The 18,353-nt window shown below is 37.5% G+C and overlaps 1 protein-coding gene across 1 annotated transcript in view; it reads left to right on the forward strand.

The window, feature by feature from the left end:
- The window catches only part of LOC108714431 (phosphoglucomutase-like protein 5), a 60,204-nt gene that overhangs the window by 21,092 nt on the left and 20,759 nt on the right, over positions 1-18,353 (forward strand). The window contains exons 5-6 of the mRNA XM_018258653.2: positions 3,204-3,394; positions 4,970-5,124. Coding sequence (XP_018114142.1) covers positions 3,204-3,394; positions 4,970-5,124 — 346 coding nt within the window. The remainder of the gene's footprint in view (positions 1-3,203; positions 3,395-4,969; positions 5,125-18,353) is intronic.

The following is an 18,353-nucleotide window of genomic DNA, read 5'->3' on the forward strand; positions in this document are numbered from 1 at the left end:
TAATATTAATCTATGCCCCCACTAACTTCATTGTTCAAAACATGTTTGGAGGTAGCTGGTGACTTGTCGGCAGTGGCAAAAGGGCAACATTGGTTTTCAGGTTCCTGCTACAGTAATCAGGCTGCTGACAAACAGGGACCATGAAACTAATCTTCTACCATGTCAGTGCAAGAACAGGAGGTCAGCTCTAAAATCATGGCTGTTACTCTAACCGAGTGACTCTGGACAGGATTCTTTCCACCTGTGATTCCAAGCTCAATTTGATTCTGCCAGTCTTCTAACATAATCAACATAATCTAGCTGCAGGTCATTTGAAACCTTTGTTGGGCTGCCCTTGTGCTTGTAGTTTGAGGTGTTATCCTTTTGTGAGATTACATTTATTGTGGTTACTATGAATCTCTGTGTTTTTTGTTCGTAACAATTTCTATGGGCAATATTTTAAGCAACTTTATGCCCTGTAGATAATGTGTACAGTAATACTAGCTTTTTGCTCTGGTAGCACCTTTTGTGTTAAATCTCAGATGCACTAGAATTTCTGCCTATATGTATGCCTATATAAGTAAAACATACATTAAAGGAATACTTCAGTGTGAAAATAAAAACTGTGTAAATAGATAGGCTGTGCAAAATAAAAAATGTTTCTAATATAGTTAGTTAGCCAAAAATGTAATGTATAAAGGCTGGAGTGAACAGATGTCTAATAAAACAGCCATAATCCAACTTCCTGATTTTCAGCTCTATAACTCTGAGTTAGTCAGCGACTTGAAGGGGGGCCACATGGTACATTTCTGTTCAGTGAGTTTGTAATTGATCCTCAGCATTCAGCTCAGATTCAAGAGCAACAGAAATGACCCATGTGGCCCCCCCTCAAGTCTCTGATTGGTTACTGCCTGGTAACCAGGGCAACCAGTCAGTGTAAACCAAGAGAGCTGAAAAGTAGTGCTCTTACTGACTTGTTATACATCAAATCACTCCAGCCTTTATACATTACATTTTTGGCTAACTAACTATATTAGAAACATTTTTTATTTTGCACAGCCTATCTATTTACCCAGTTTTTATTTTTACACTGAACAATTCCTTTAAGGGGCCCATTTACTTAGCTTGAGTGAAGGAATAGAAGAAAAAATACTTCGAATTTCGAATGGTCGAATATGGCTATTTCGACCATCGAATAGGCTACTTCGACCTTCGACTACGACTTCGAATCGAACGATTCAAACAAAAAATCGTTTGACTATTCGACCATTCGATAGTCGAAGTACTGTCTCTTTAAAAAAAACTTCAACCCCCTTCTTCGCTACCTAAAACCTACCGAGGCCAATGTTAGCCTATGGGGAAGGTCCCCATAGGCTTCCTAACAATTTTCTGATCAAAGGAAAATCCTTCAATCGATGGATTAAAATCCTTCGAATCCTTCGATCGAACGATTATTCCTTCGATCGTTCGATCGTAGGAATAGCGCTAAATCCTTCGACTTCGATGTCAAAGGATTTACATATCGAGGGTTAATTAATGAATCCTCGATATTCGACCCTATGTAAATCTACCCCTATGGCTTACTAGGAATCCTGTAATAAAAAATGTGTATGTTTGTCTACTAGGAAAAACCTTAAAAATAGGTGAACATAAGTGAACAGCATTAGAGGTGTATTAATACAATAGTGTTTTACCCATACCTCCCAACTATCCCGTTTTTAGAGGGACAGTCCCTCTTTTGACAGCTCAACCCGCAGTCCCTCGTTTGTACTGGAAAGTCCCGATTTTCTCTGCACTGAACAGACAGAAAAAGAAACAATGTTTCTAACTTAATTGGCTTTTGGCAGAGAGCCCAGAACAACCACAGCTGCAGATTAGATACTTTTGTAACAACTTTGAAATAAGCAAATAAGAAATTGTAACAATATAAGATAACAGGTCCCTTGGGAGAATTTAGACTCACAGCTTAAAGGGCAATTCACCTTCATTAGCAAAACTGTAATAACTGGAAAAAAACTACAGAAATATGTTCCAACTTTTACAACCTGAAAAATTTTGTAAAATGAACAAGGGGGTGTGGCCACAAAATGGGCATGATCAAAAAAATTGCCGCACTGCGCGCGGCAACTTTTTTGTCCCTCTTTTTATTTCTAAGATCTTGAGAGGTATGTTTTATCCAGCTCTTGAATGCTGTATTATTTTCCAACTTGTACTCCAAGCTTACTGTAGCGCTGTAAAAATGCTGCACCATTTTAATTAAGTAGTTTTAGCTTAAGCTCGGTGTCATTAACTACTGTGTTTTGTGTGTGTTTTTATGTTGCGTTATTACAGATACAAATATATGCACTGTATTTAAAAAAAATGTAAATCACACTATGAACCAGAATTATTAAAGGGGTGGTTTACCTTTAAGTTAACTTTTAGTAGTAGTAGTATGTTATAGAGCTAAGCAACGTTTCAAATATTTTTCATTGTTTATTTTTTATAGTTTTTTTAAATTATTTTCCTTTTTCTTCTGACTTTTTCCAGCTTTCAAATAGGGGTCACTGCCCCCATCTAAAAACAAATGCTCTGTAAGGCTACAAATGTATTGTCATTGCTACTTTTTATTACTCATCTTTCTATTCAGGACGGTCCTCTCCTATTCATATTCCAGTCTCTTATTCAAATCAATGCATGATTGCTAGGGTAAATTGGACCCTAGCAACCAGATTGCTGAAATAGCAGTCTAGAGATCTGTTGAATAAAAAGCTAAATAACTTAAAAACCACAAATAATAAAAAATGAAGCCCAAGTGAAAATTGTCTCAGAATATCACTCTCTACATCATTCTAAAAGTTACCTTTAAATATCATTATGGATTGATTGATTCAGATTGATACCACAGTACATGAGACAATTGTATTGTTATGCTTTGTCTTGATTTAAAGATTGTCTTATCCCTGCATTTGGAAGTCTAATTGTTACAAAGAGTATTTAAACAGCCTTGGCCTTAGACTGGTGGGCGTTCTCTAGCAATCTCACACACCCAGGAGTGTGAGATAATTTGGAAAGTGTCTGGCTCCTGGGTGTCCATGCTATAAAAATAAAGATCCTGTTAACTCATAGGAATTCTGTTGTGACACATTATTTCCTTTAAGACTGTATGAAGAAGCGTGTCAGGGACCACCAGTACAGGATGTAATTTTTAACAATGCCTGTTACTCCGTGTCTTCTCAATCCAGTAATGGGACCTTATGTCAGACGGATCTTATGTGATGAATTAGGAGCACCTGCCAATTCGGCAATGAACTGCGTTCCGCTGGAAGACTTTGGTGGGCAGTATCCTGACCCCAACCTGACATATGCAACTGGTCTCCTGGAGGCCATGAAGGGAGGAGAGCATGGATTTGGAGCTGCTTTTGATGCAGATGGAGTAAGTATGTGGTGTATGTGGGGACTGTGATTACCCCTGCCAGAATTCTCAGTGACTTTGATAACAGCTACTGACAGGGCTGTTCCATTTATAGATGCAGACAAGACAAATAGTTTATGGGAACTCCCTACAATATATATTTCAGAACTTGTTGCAAGTAATCATTTTTTTTAAGGCTATGAATTGCAGCATGAGTGAAAATGTATTACGTTCAATGATGTGGCTCATATTGGAGACTTCATGAGGAACCCTGATAAAGGCTCCAATGTGAACTAAAATGTTTAGCTTAATAAATATATTTGCATTCTTTCAACAATTCCTTCAGACAGCTGGCTATTGTTATGTTTGTTATTTTTGTTTTCAAGCACCTGATCTGATCAGAAGGCTTGCCCACAATGTTTTCCAGAGTGTACAAATATATACATTTAACATTTCAAATGTGAACTGCATATCAGACCTAATAAAGGAAGAAACCGTGGACACAAGCTAGCTTCAGTTGCATAATTCTCGTGCACTATCATAAAAAGTAAACGCTACAGCATTTTTACTGATCAGAATGCTAGGTGTACCAGTGCGTGTAAACTCGCAAGCACACTGTGTTGGAATAGTCTCTGGCTGCAGGAAATGGAAGCTCAGGGTTCGGATCTGGGCCGGCGGGGCCTACAAGAGCCTGGGGCCCACTGGGTTTTTTCCCTGTGTCCCGCTGGCCCAGTCTGACCCTGCCCTCTTATGTAATGTGCAAATTGCCCAAATGAAAAGACCTATCAATGGAAAGCAGACCCTATGGCTGCGATGGAGCCCAACAGTGTAGGTGGTCCTGACTGATAAGCAATTTAAGGGGCATATTTATTATGTTGTGTAAAACAAAGTTAGTTGAAAAAATGGTATACAAATTTGTGTAAAATATCGAATGCAAAAAGTCATATTTTATTTTGCTTCTGGGGGAACGCATGCTAAGAAAAAAAAACACTTAAAAAATGTATGCCATTTTTTACACACTGAAGCCTGGCGATGTGTGGTGTATTATCGCATCCATTTTTTACACAGCACAATAAATATGCCCCTAAGTATTAACTGTCTTAAAATGTTATTTACTTTGAACAATATTGCAGAATAACAGTTCTACAGATCAAAATCATGCATACATTTAAAGCAGAAGGAAAGGTCCAATCCATGGGGGGTGCCAAATGTTAGGGCACCCCCTCAAGGATTGTCATTACTTATCTGATACCCTGAGCCAGTGCTCCGAATAGCAGAAAATGTCACCGGCTCAGGGTACTTGCAAGCGAGTGATCCTCTTCCTCCCTTCTTCTTTATTCACAATCCAGCAGCTGGCACATGCTTTTTTTTTTTTGTTAAAGTCCAGCTTTTAACTTACTGCACATGCACACACCCACATTAGATAAACACATTAGTTCTTTGTTTTATAGAAGTGAGTACAATGCTTACCATAGATTATTATTATTATTAACATGAGTGCCAACATATTGCACAGCGCTGATTATCTCAGAACAAAATATTCCAGTGCTGTCTTTCAAAGCCAACAGAAAAATATTTCTAACATTTTTTTTCTAGGACAGATACATGATTTTAGGAGAAAATGGATTCTTTGTGAACCCTTCTGACTCCTTAGCTGTCATAGCTGCCAACCTATCTTGCATTCCTTATTTCCGTCAAATGGGTGTTCGTGGTTTCGGACGGAGCATGCCTACAAGCACTGCCCTGGACAGGTGAGTCATATTTGTTCAGGATCATTGAAAATACTGTTATAATACACAGATGCTATAAACAGCAATGTATTGTAACTTCATTTATATAACTCCACAAATGTCCAAAAAATGATATTAGCATAGGTATTCCCATTGTTATATGTACAGTACATCTGCTAGAAAAGGGTATAGCAGCCCTTTAATTCATAGAGGCCCATTTATCAAAGGTCGAATTTCGAATCCATGTTCATTTTTTAAGTTTGAATATACTCACAATTCGACTGGGAGGTTGTTTAAAAAAATTTGAATGTCTAATATGCGACCTGAAAATTCTAATTATATTTGATTTGTATTCAATTCGTACGAATCGAGTTTTTTCCCCGAAAAAAGACTCAAATGTCAGGAAGGCTGTTAACATCTTCAAATGGCTCAACGGACCTCTGCCATTGACTTGTACATCAACTCGGCAGGTTTTAGGTTGTGAATAATTGAATTCGGACTGTTTCCATGGTCGAGGTGTGATAAATATCACATTTAAATTTACAATACATTTGAATAAAAGGATTAAAATTCTAATGTGTGAATTTTGACACTCGAAAATTCGAATTTACTATTTGACCCTTGGTAAATCTGCCCCTTAATGTGTGAGGTATGGCTGGATCTGTCAAACATCATGGATGTCTGGGGTCATCTGTACCCTCTCAAGGCAAAAACAGTAGATATTATTATATAGCTCATCAATTTCACCTACTGTATGCTCCAAATTCACACCACCTCAGAACACAAATGCTTCTTCCGCATTGCTTTACATGCATCTTTTCATTCTAAAAATTAGAAATCAACCATTTTGTCCCAAGCTAGCTGAATTCTGCTGTATAGAAATTGACTTCCCCTAACTCTTGATAAAGTAAAAAAAAAACATGGCAATAACATGAGTTTGGAAGTTGCACGTCAACTAGATATGCAAACCGCAGGAATGTGCACTTTACTACACTGACTAACCAATGAACTGTTGTTCAGCTATTAGGCAAGGCATCCCACACAGCCGTCACAATAGCTGTTAAGATACAGGGAGGAATCCTGAATAAACAGTGCAAAGTACACAATGCTGTGTAGATTTGTTTATAAACTACAATGTGAGAAATATGCTGATTCACATGTAAACATAATAAGTGATGGGTGAATTTCTCCCGTTTTGATTTGCTGAAAATTTTGTAAATTTCCCGCGAAATTCGCAAAACGGCATGAATTTTTCCATTTTTGTCAATTTTGCGCTGGCGTTAAAGTCAATGGGTGTCCGAATAGTGTTGACACGCAACAGTTTTGACGCAAGCGACTTCTCCGACGTGCGTCAAACTTTTTGTTGACGCCGTCGAATTTTTGCAGGAATTATACAAATTTATTCGCCAGTGGCGAAATGTGGAAATTCGGCGCAAATTTGCACCTGCCAAATTAATTCGGCCATCACTACACATAATCACATCTCTTACAAAGAGCATGTCACACAGACACACACCAAGCCAAAAGACCAGGTAGGTAATACATATGCCTTTTACAATCTACAACTAGCTAATTTCTGGTTCTTCTTCCTTTACTGTGTGACCCAGTCTGCCCTCCCACTTGTCAGCATATACTGTATTTTCAGCCCCAAGATCAAGAGACAATTCAATGTAACAGGCTGGTTGGCAGTGAGTAGGAATATATAGTGCCTGAGTTCTTGAATAGTATATTTTTTTAGCTTGAATGCAAGCATGGCAGGAGAATCCAAGTTACAAAAATGTTACTATTGCCGCCCTTGTGTTTCTTGCATTTAATCTTTGTATATTCAGGAATACTGCAGATGCACTCCAGGCTTGTTCTCACACTAGGAATCTTTCTGTGTCAGTGCTGTGCTTGACTTCACAATTTTGCCCAGTTAAAATGTGGCATTGGTCTTTCCTTGACAGGGTAGCCCATGCATTTAATGGCCATTTGAACTGCTAAATCATTTAAGCAAAATACTAGATGGTTTGCTAACAATATTTCATTACAGAGGAATGGAGCAGTACTAGCATACCATGTTGTACAACTACAGTAACTAATGTCACTCTAGTTGAAATAGGTACAGTATCAGTTTATATGTCTGTACTTACAATCAGGGCCTGAACTAAGGTAGGCAGGGGAGGCAACCGCCTAGGGTGCAAGTTAAGGGGGGAGCTATTAGAAAGGAAAAATTGCACTGTTCCTTCTGCTTCATGCTTCTGCCCAAAGCAATGGAGATGGGGGTGCTTAGCACAAGTGGCAGCAGCAGTAGCAAATTGCCCCGAGGGGAGGGTTTTGTTTTCGCCAGAAGAGGCAGCGGCGGAGGACCCAACTTTGAGGGCGGAAGTTTGCAGAGGGCGGCCTCTGCTTACAATTATATTACAAAAATGATAATGTTCCATAGATATCAACCCGATATTAAGCATTCAAACCCTAATGGGTTGATTTATGATTGTTCAAGCCTTTTGGCTCAAGTTGACAGTAGTGGAGACAGAAGTTGGTGATTGTCAATACGTTGCAAGTGCTATTTTCTCATAATTATCACAACATTGATTGTCTTATAAAAAAAAAAGAAAAATAACAGTGGCTTTCTCTGTTGCATATCACATGCCATAAATTTTTCAGCGTAGAAGTCCAAAGATAACTCATACAATGCTCATACAATGATAGACATTGACATCTGACACTGACCTGAAAGATCCAGCTGCGATGAAATGAGGTATAATCAACTCCATATGTTTTACAAAATGGCTATCTGCCAGTCCCTTTCCTGTTTTGTTGCTGGGAAAAAAATAGACTAATCAAAAAAAGCACTTAACAAGAAAAATAATCAGAGAACATTAAGCTAATTTCAACAAACTATAATTAGAGATATAAATAATAAACAATACGTCATTTCTGCTAGTGGGAAACGAACAAATTGAAGAAGTAAAAGGTGCTCCTACTAGCTATTACCTTCCCTACACAGATTTTCTTGAGAGGACCATGAGGCAAAATTGAAATAAGAGTTTATTATTTTGAAGAACAATGTAATTTCATTTATCAGACGTGCTGACGCCAGTTACTCACCATTATGGCATAATATATTTGACTGAAGGAAATTTATTTTCGAAAGAGAATGGGTTAGCCTACAGAGCCAAGTTTCCAATTACCTGTCTAATTATATAATGTAGATATGCCTAATATGCAGAAATAAAATGATAGTTCACTTTCATAAATATCATATGTAAAGTATTTGACAGACTCCATCTTTAATCTATCAGATGTTACACATATGTACAGACATTTGGAAGAAAGCTTATTCTTGGTATGTCCACAATATTTTTCCAAAGAGCGAGACCTGCTTAAAAAGCCATTATACTTTCTTATTTATTTATCATAAGGGAAGTATTAATAGATAAATGTATTTTGTACAGGTATGGGCCTGTTATCCTGAATGCTTGGGACCTGCGGTTTTCCACAAAAAAATAATTTAAACATTTAATAACCCAATAGGATTGTTTTGCCTCTAGTGAGGATTTATTCTATTTTATTCTATTCTATTTTAGTTGAAATCAGGTACAAGGAGTTTATGGAAGATGGCTTTTGGTAATTCTGAGCTTTTCTAAAGGGTTTCCAGATAATGGATCCCATACCTGCATGCACTAGGGAAGTGCTGGAAGAAGGTCAGGCTGAGCAACAGGAGGTAATGAATTAGATTATACCCTGGGCATATGGTATAAATTATATGGAGACATTACAGTTTATCATATATATAGCAAATTCCGTATTTATTCAAGCAATTAAAAAGGAGATATTAAAAACAAGTTACATCTGCAAAAATAAACAATTTAGATTATAAAAATATTAGAGTTTCACAGCATGGGGTCTTTGGCCCCACTGGTGATCATTTTGTTTAACACAGACAGTATGTAGACCTGAAAGCAATCTTAGCCTACCACAATGTGAAAACTGTAAATGAAAATGGTTTTGCTCATCTTTCATTGCAAATCCTCACATTCAGGACATTTTGCACATAGTCATGAGCACGCACGGGACAACAAATGGAGGTAACAGCTATGCTGCAAGTGTAGATGCAAGACAATTCTTTTTTTAATTAAACAGTGAATGAACAATAATGGAGTAGGTGAATACTTAAGTCTCAGGAAAGTAACACAATGCAAATTAATGGGGTATTTAACATATATTTTTAGAAAGGAGCCTTATTCATTTATAGATATCAGTATTAAATAAAATAATATTTTCCTGGATTTTAAACCAAACATTTGTCCTGATTTCCCAAAAATGGCTTTATTAGTGAAGTTAAAGGGGCTGTTCACCTTTAATGTAACTTTTAGTAAGATGTAGAGAGTGATATTCTGAGACAATTCGCAATTGTTTGTAATTTTTTATTATTTGTGGGTTTTGAGTTTTTTAGCCTTAACAGCTTTCCAGTTTGCAATTTCAGCAATCTGGTTGGTACAGTCTAAATGATCCTAGCAACTGTAACACTCTCTTGGCAACCCCCCTGGTGTCGAGGTTGTACATTCTTACCAATTACCAATGCAGGTCCTGAGTCCCCTTTGCAAGGTGAAAGGGAATTGGGAACACCCTCTCTCGGCAGTGCCTCCACCTAATGGGATCCGGGAATACACCTGTGGGTGGCCCCATTAAGAAAACAGTAATAGACCCAGTACTGTATAACAATATCAACTTTATGCAAGGTTTAAAGGCAAAGTAAACATTCAGTTACATATATGCCTTCACATAGCATGACCCACACCCTGGGGAACCTGTGACAGTCCCATCCTGGCCTTGCCAGGCAAAGTCCCGCACTACTCCTTTGGCAGACAAAGAATCTCAGTCCCTTTTCCCCAAAGAGCACCATTGTTTCCCAGGTAGCGCTACCTGCCCAAATACCCTTCCTGCTGGACCAGGGTATGTACTCCCACGTGGCAGGCACACAAACAAAGCCTGTATCACATACAGGATACATGCTGGATCCTCTCTTTTTCTACCCTCCCTCACTACTCACCCTTGGGATTCACACAGATGGGTAGGCTCCACAGAGCTGGAACAGGCATCCACAGCGATGACATCCTTAGAAGCTCCAGCTCTTCTAGCCGAGAACACAACTTGCTTTATCCTCCAGTTGGACTATAGCTCCCAGCACTCTCCATAGCACAAGCATATAAAAGTCCAGTTTCGCATTTAGGAGCGCCAGACCCTCCTAGGCTACTGCACCCCAGCCATCCAGGGGCTCCTTCAGTTTTGCAGCAGTTTCTGTCCACCCTCTCTCAGTGAAAGTGAAAGCAGGAATGGCTGTGAGCACATGGTTCTCCTGTGTATCCAAAGGTGGTGCAGCAGCGACACCTTGTGACACCCTCCGGTATCTGCCAGACACACTGCATCGCGAAAGGCTCCAGCCCCTCCCAAGTCTCTAGGTAGACCCTTTAGCTCACAGGCAGGGGATTTCCCAACATGTGGTTACACATTTTAAGGCACAGGGGAATTAACCTTCTGTTTGCCTACACAACCATGCATTGATCTGAAGAAGATAATGAAATATGAATAGTGGCGGGCCTGAATAGAAAGATGAGTTATTAAAAGTAACAACAACTAGAAAGCTTTATAGCTTTACAGTGCATTTGTTTTTACATGGGGTTAGTGACCCTCGTTTGAAAGCTGGAACGATTCAGAAGAAGAAGACAAAAACTATATTCAAAAACTATAAAAAAAGAAAAAATGAAGACCAATTAAAATGTTGCTTAGAATTAGACATTTTATAAGATACTCAAATTTTACATAAAGGTGAACCACCCAATTAAGAGGTTTAAAATACTAACCACATATTTTTCCATAGTTCTGTAATGCTTTAGCCGTCCACACCGAGAGGGAGCTTCAAGTGTGGGTGGCCATGCTGTGGCACTGACAGTAGTGCAATACTTTTCAATAATTACGCACATGTGTGTGATGTAATGGGTGAACCACTATTCATCCACATGTTCCCTTAACCTGGCAGAGGGGTGCATTCTTTTAAAGAAACACTATTGTTTCCCCCAACTGGAGTCCATGCTCTATTAGCCCTTACTGCCGGTGGGGATAATATTTTTTGGCTGACAGGTACCCTTTAACCCTTGTCATTAATACATTAAATATGTATTTCAAGTTTTCAAAGTTAAATTGACTCCTTATCTTATATCTTTTGAGTACTTGTGGAATGTTGCTTTCCCTGATTTTACATTTTCCCGGATTTGACATTATTTTATCCTGCTCCCCTGAAAAATGCAAAATGGGGGTTCTACTGTATGTATTATAGTTACAGTCTCTACTGTATTTTAAGCCTGCTTTTGTTGTATCCTGTGCTAGTTTGCATAAAAATGGCCAATGGCTGATGCCCTCTTGTATTCTATGTTGAATGAAGTTTAAAATGCTAGAAGCAATATTTCTTGATAAATTCTATGCTGACTGCGGTTAATATAGTGAATAAAGTACCCCATCTTGTAAAATATAAGGATATTATAAGTTACAGAGGAGTTCCATGACCAAATAAAAGCACAAGGCTAAAGGCCGAGTGTTTTTGTAAAGGTCATTGAACTCTGAAATGACTTCTAATTTCCTCATATTTTGCAACATTTATTATAATACACAAGTTTCAACGAGTCATGTGACAGAAATAACATCACTAAGCTCCGATTATAACCAATAACATCACTAAGCACTGTTTATCAGGATATAATTTACAGGCTATTCATGGCTCTTGTGTATTATATGCTTATGTTGTAGTCTTCTTCAGATTTATGAACTGTCCGAAGTTAAAATGCACTTGTCTAATTCATAAGTGCTCCTGCAACATTCTGTTCCATTCTTCATTCGCTCACTTTATAAAAATAGCAAGGTCCTATTGTGTATAAATGTTATATATTTAATCCACTGCAAAAAGTAACAGTCTCCCATATGTTAAAACAAGTACAAATATATCATTTTGTGTGGCTGTTCATGTAAGTGGACTTGTCTTCTGATAAGTTGAAGGAAAACATTTATGACCTTCCGAAGCTGTTTGACAGAGCAACAGAAAACGTCTGGAATTGTATAAAGACTCGTAGTCCTCTGTGTATCATCTTGGAAAGCAATTACTGAAGGATAGCTACATTGATGGGTTTCTTCCATTTTTCAGAGTCTTTATCTTTCTACATTCTAATTCCAGGATACTCTGCAGCCTAAGGCTAAAAAAAAAAAAAGAAATCAGCATTGATAAACATTGAGGCTAGGATATAAAGATCTATGGTATAATGATGATGGAGTAAGGCCCTATGAAATGGTTACCATATGTTTTATATAGCTCTTTTTTGTATATTTACTTCTAAATGCCCTCCAAGCATTTCTCTCTTATTTATACATTATTATTCATTCTTGCACTGGATACTTGTTTTTTTCAGAAGTTTGGGGTTGCATTAGTTCTGGTATGTTTTAGGATTCTTGTTCCAGATGGAGAAAGAATCATATCAGTCATTGAGATAGTTTTTTAGCATTATAAGTGAATAACCCAGCAACCAAGTAGGGTTGCCGCCTTGCAGATATAATACATGATGAAGGGAAGAATGATAGGAAGGCCATTATGTTATTTCCAATAAAATTGGCAACCCTAGTATCAAGAGAAACAAAACTCTGCACAATAAAACTTATCAGAAACTGACTTGATTACTAGTGGATGTGTCAGTAATGTAGTGTTTGGAACCTATGATACATTTTTATTCTATTTTAATGGGTTTATAATACATAAAATATTTCCTGATTTGGAAATGATGCACTCCAGGGCGCCACTAAACCTTCACAAGAAATGTTAGAATGTCAGCCCAAAAAGTCTGGAACGAAGAGAAGAATAGTTAAATGCACAGACACATTGGAGATTAAAAGGTGTTTAATGCTTTTCCAGCTGAACATTCTCAAACCAAAACACGAGAAGATAGTTTCTGTACTGCAAAAACTAATGGAACATGGGATTAAAAAAATAATTTAGATAAGATATTTCTAAGGTCAGTTAATAAAGAATTGAGTGGCTGCCATTTGCTAAATGAACTTCTGCACATGTTGCAGGACATATGAGCTGTTGACAGGAAACATCTGTGTTAATGCACTCCAACGTGCAAAGGATTTATGTGCCTCAGTGTCTCTCACTTGGATGGGGATTTCATTGTTTTGACAACTCCCCTTATCAATGCAGATTCAGCAAACTTGTGTCAAAATTTTATACATATTCCATGCAAAAGTGAATCTAAATATGATATCTGGTGACGCATACTCCAGATTTTATTCTTTTTAGATACTGCAGAATCGGAAAGAAATAATGTCCAGCAGAGACACAAAAAATTTATTACAAAATAGACATTTGAGATCTGGGTGAAAAATTTTACTTGCAGATCACTATATGCTGCTATAGCAGGCTTAAACTGGATAAATTGCATACATATAGCAATAGCTAGCTTACTATGATTTTGATATTGTTTAATTCTAAAGATCCAACCAGAATGGTTTTGCATGTACAGTATTTTGGCCCTACAAAATTACAGAAAGGCCATCTCCCAGAGACTCCAACTTAATCAAATAATTCTCATTTTTAAAAATTGTACTTGATCCAAGCAAGGTTATAATTAATCCTTAATGAAGGCAGAACAATCCCACTGGGTTTGATTCATGTTTAAATGTTTTTTTTTACTAGCTTTAAGGTATACTAGCTTTAAGGTGTGGAGATCCAAATTACAAAAAGGTTCCTTATCCTTAAAACTTCAGGTCCACAGCATTTTGGATAAAATGTACTTAAAATGTACTTAAAGTGTTCTTAAAATCCCTACAAAAGGTCATTAATATAACAAGTAAAAAAGGAGAGCTTTAAAACAGATGTTTGAATTACTGCAATATATTTATGAATACGCAAGTGATTTATTTGCATTACATGCAGGGACTAATTAAAACAAACAACAGATAAGTTTAAACATTTTCTCTTCCTTTACAAGTTTTCCATTAATCTGCTATTTGCAATTTATTACAGTTCAGTGCAGACAACATTAATTATGGAAAATACATTTAACGCATCTTTCCAGACATATTTTACTACAAATGTATTATGTTCCATGCTCACAAGACCTATGCTAGATAAAGTCAGTATAATAACAGAGGTTCGCACAATAGCATTTGCAGTATAGGATATGATTATAGATTTTAGGGAAATGGAGTGTCCTATACTGCCAAGAAAGTTATTTGGCAGCCACATTGGAGAAAAAAATTGTGTTGATGATTTCAATTTGCTATCTCACAGGTCACACAATAAGGTAGTGAGTACTGGGTGCTTAGGACATGAAGCTCTAAATTAGCTGCTAGCGAGGTAATGTCTCCCATATGAAAACACAAGCTGTAGAGTGTTGCACAGATGATAGCAGAGCAAAGGCCATGTGTTAACTGAACAACCAAAAAAAAAAGTCAACCAAAAAAAGGGGATAATAACATGACAATATCAGAAAAAAATCATGTAATTGTAATACTGACTGACCTCTCTTTTTTCATTAATGCAGCCAGCCTCATGATGCTTATATTACCTGTGTGTACTCTTGGGTGATTATATGGCCTGAGAATTTTGCTGTGGATAGACATTTTTATATGTATTACAATTCCCTTGCCCATTGTCATATACAGTACGTCCTGCAAGTGCAGTTCTGGTCACACAGTTGCTCTGTGAATTGATGCTATTCTTTCATGATAACCACTCCTTGCACTCTCACATACATGCGCATAGTGCCACTACTTTGGCCTGCCTCCGAGCTTTGTTTCTGTGAGGCGGCTCCGAGGCCTACTTCAGCTCCCTGCTTAAAACTTTAATAATGGAGCGGGTCAAAGGGGGCTGCTTCACTTCTGCAGAGAGTGCCATTGCTCTCGCTGCACCAGCAAAGCCGAATTTCTGTTTTAATAACAAGAAATTCGGCTCTTAAAGTTACCAGAGGTGGCTTTTTTTCCTGGTAACTAGCCACTCACTTCAGCCTGAGGCTCGGTTCTCACCTTGCCTCATGGCATGAGCGGCCCTGTTTCCTCCTCTTCTGGATCATATATAGTACGACTCCTGGAGGTGGCCATGATGATCTGCAAGTACAGTTGTGGCCGAACAACATTAGGTGCAGTCGTTGTGTAAACTGATGCTACTTACACATGATTTACACCTAAATTACACAAAGTGTGCCTACTACTACAGTGGCCTGCATCAATTTACACAGCGAACTCGCGCCAATCCGAATCTAGCACATATGTATTTATTGGAAATATTTCTTAATGCTGGATAAAGTCAGTTTAGCCTGCCACCTCCCATGTGGGGGTCTCCATAGTAATCTTCACTCTTGTTGGTGAGGGGTACCAGCTACATTATATTGCACAGGAGACTATTTAACCTGATTATCTTTCTAGCCTGGTATAGAAACTCTCTCTACAAAGAAGTGCTGCCTCAGATCTCTTGGTACACAAACTGCTACTCACTTACACAATACTACTCACTATCAGAGAGCACCTTTGAATTGAAAGTCTTAATTACAGGTCCAAACCTTCCATTGTTCTACTTACAATCCTTGGTAAAAGTATTACCCTTGATAAATATGCCCCTAGATCTGTCTATGCCTCTTTTCCATGGTGGTCACCATATTTGAATATAATGTTCCTCTATGTTTCCCATTCAGAATTCTGTTGAACAAGGATGTTCATTGTTAATTTATACAACTCCAAGGGATAAGCAGTACGTTGTATACATATGGAGAGCATGATGTGCAGGTGACCTTCCATTCCAAGTACCTTACCAGGCTGCAATAATTCACATCTATTATTAAAAGCATTCAGTGACATCACATTGTAATAACACACCCCACTAAATAAGCCATTCTGGGTTAAAAGCCTCCTATAATGAAAGAAGGCAGTGGCTGTTTGCTTTGGCTTTACTACACTGAGGTATATTTGCTGAGATTGGTAAATTGGCATTTTTGCTGACCATTAGTTTACTGATGAAGTACATGGCAGCATGATGTTAATGCCATAATTACAATATATATATATATATATATACAACTACATATGTACTGGACTGCTCCAGACCAGGGATCTTTCCATAATTTGGATCTTAATACTTTAATAAGTCTGCTAAAAATCATTTAAATATAAAATGTTTAAATATTATATAAACCCAGTATTGTAGAATTGTATTTCCTCTAATATCGTATTTAAATATTATTAATTATATCTTAGTTAGGATCAAATACAAGGTACTATGTTGTCATCACAGAGAAAATTTTGTTTATAATGGACTGTATGGGAGATTCCCGTATATTCGAGTATTATAGTTAATTTCATCAGAAATCAGTTAATTTGCCTGTAGGTTTTGGAAGCATGGAAGGAAGCAGAAGTTCCCAAACAAAATCCGTACAGATATGGGAGAATACACAAATTCAACTGCACATTGTGCCCAGGTCTAAATCAAACTCAGGGCTCCTTTGCAGCAAAGCACATTATGGTATGCTTTGGATAATCAATACCCTGTTCCTCCCTCCACATTTTCAGTTTGCTGCTTAACAAAAGATGTTTTACCCATGTTTACCCTATATAGGCTTTTGACAAGTGTATTTAAGAGTTTTGCTTTCCTTAATTTTTTCTCCACACTTGAAGTGCAATACACGCCTTTATCTTTCGGGCCAAGTTTTCCCACACTCCTATAATTTGGAAAGAATTACTCTACAATTTAATAAAGCTTGCAATGGGACAATTCTAAAGTTTCTCACAAATAATGTCTATAGTTTCTGGCATGAAAAGTAATGCAATAATAACACTAAAGTCCAATTCCCAATTCTGAGAATCTGCTGCAGTGTTAGTGAAGAGACTGGGGCCTGTGCTTATATCACAGTGTCACTTTTCAAGGGTTTGTGGCTATTAATAGAGGTTCCGACTAGGAAATAGCTCCCATATATAAATGTACATTGATATATACGTAAACAATTCTGCTACATCTGCTCTGTGGCTCTAAGTTATTATTATTCCTACATTTATGAGGTTAGTATTAATGAGGTTAGTATTACATTTATGAGGTGAGTAATGAGGTAAGTCTTTTCTCCGAGTGGTCACTCGACAATGCTGGCCAATATATATATATATATATATATATATATATATATATATATATATATATATATATATATATATATATATATACTGTATATATATATAAAAGATTGGTCTTCAGCATACTTTTTCTATTTGCCATGCCCTGATTGCAACTACAACTGCAATTCTCTTTGTGCTTATCTGGGTCTCACACAAGACCCCTTTGCCAATATTTTATCACTCTGCAGTCAATCAAAGTACTAATAAGCAGTTAGTTAGGTGGGTCATTGTCAGCTAAATTCTTTATGGGACTGCCAAACAAATAGGGAGAATTATGGGCACAGATAGCTGGGAGGCACAGTAGGTCAGTAAGAACTTCTTCAATATAAGGTTACATTATTTTGGTGCATTGTAATGCAGCATAACAATACTAGGTTATTTGTCTATACACAGTTTAAGTTAGTTGCAGGAAACAACTGTAACTGTAGTTGAGCACCAGCTGGAGAGCTGCAGCGTGAATATGTCAGATCTATGTTATTCTGTTTCCCTTAACTTCCTAAAGGATCACGGATCTCTAACCCATTCAGTATGCTTTACCATAAAAGGGGCATCTTTTTTTTCAGTTCAGCTGTAATACTGCTGGTGATAAACGATGCCATGTAAGGAGCAGAGATGAGATGAAACATTTATGCGTGATTCTTATACAACATGCTTAGTGTTATTATGTTTCTAAAAGCAGTGAAAGGGGCAATATTTGTTAAATCCTGCAGAACTGCTGTGCAATTTTGATTTTACATAGTTACTGTATATAATTAATTTGTGTGTGTGTAACTATTCAGGAAGCAGACCCTCCAAGTGCCCAGGGCAAGGGGGGGCCTACAGGGAGGGTCCTGGGTGATCTGCGATTTCACACACAACCTGTTATGCCCTCAAAATTGATGGTGACCTAAAATTTCATTTGGGGGTTAGAGATCTGGAAAAACATTGTTGCAGGCATGCCCAGGCCCTCAAAGATATGCCACTGTAATTTGGCTAAAAAAAGACAAAGGTTCATTAATTTCAAACCTTCTAAATGTTATCTAGTTCCATATCTCCAAATCCATAGATAAACCATATGCAGACCTATT

This window comes from Xenopus laevis, chromosome 1L (genome assembly GCF_017654675.1).
Source record: "Xenopus laevis strain J_2021 chromosome 1L, Xenopus_laevis_v10.1, whole genome shotgun sequence".
Classification (NCBI taxonomy): Eukaryota; Metazoa; Chordata; class Amphibia; order Anura; family Pipidae; genus Xenopus; species Xenopus laevis.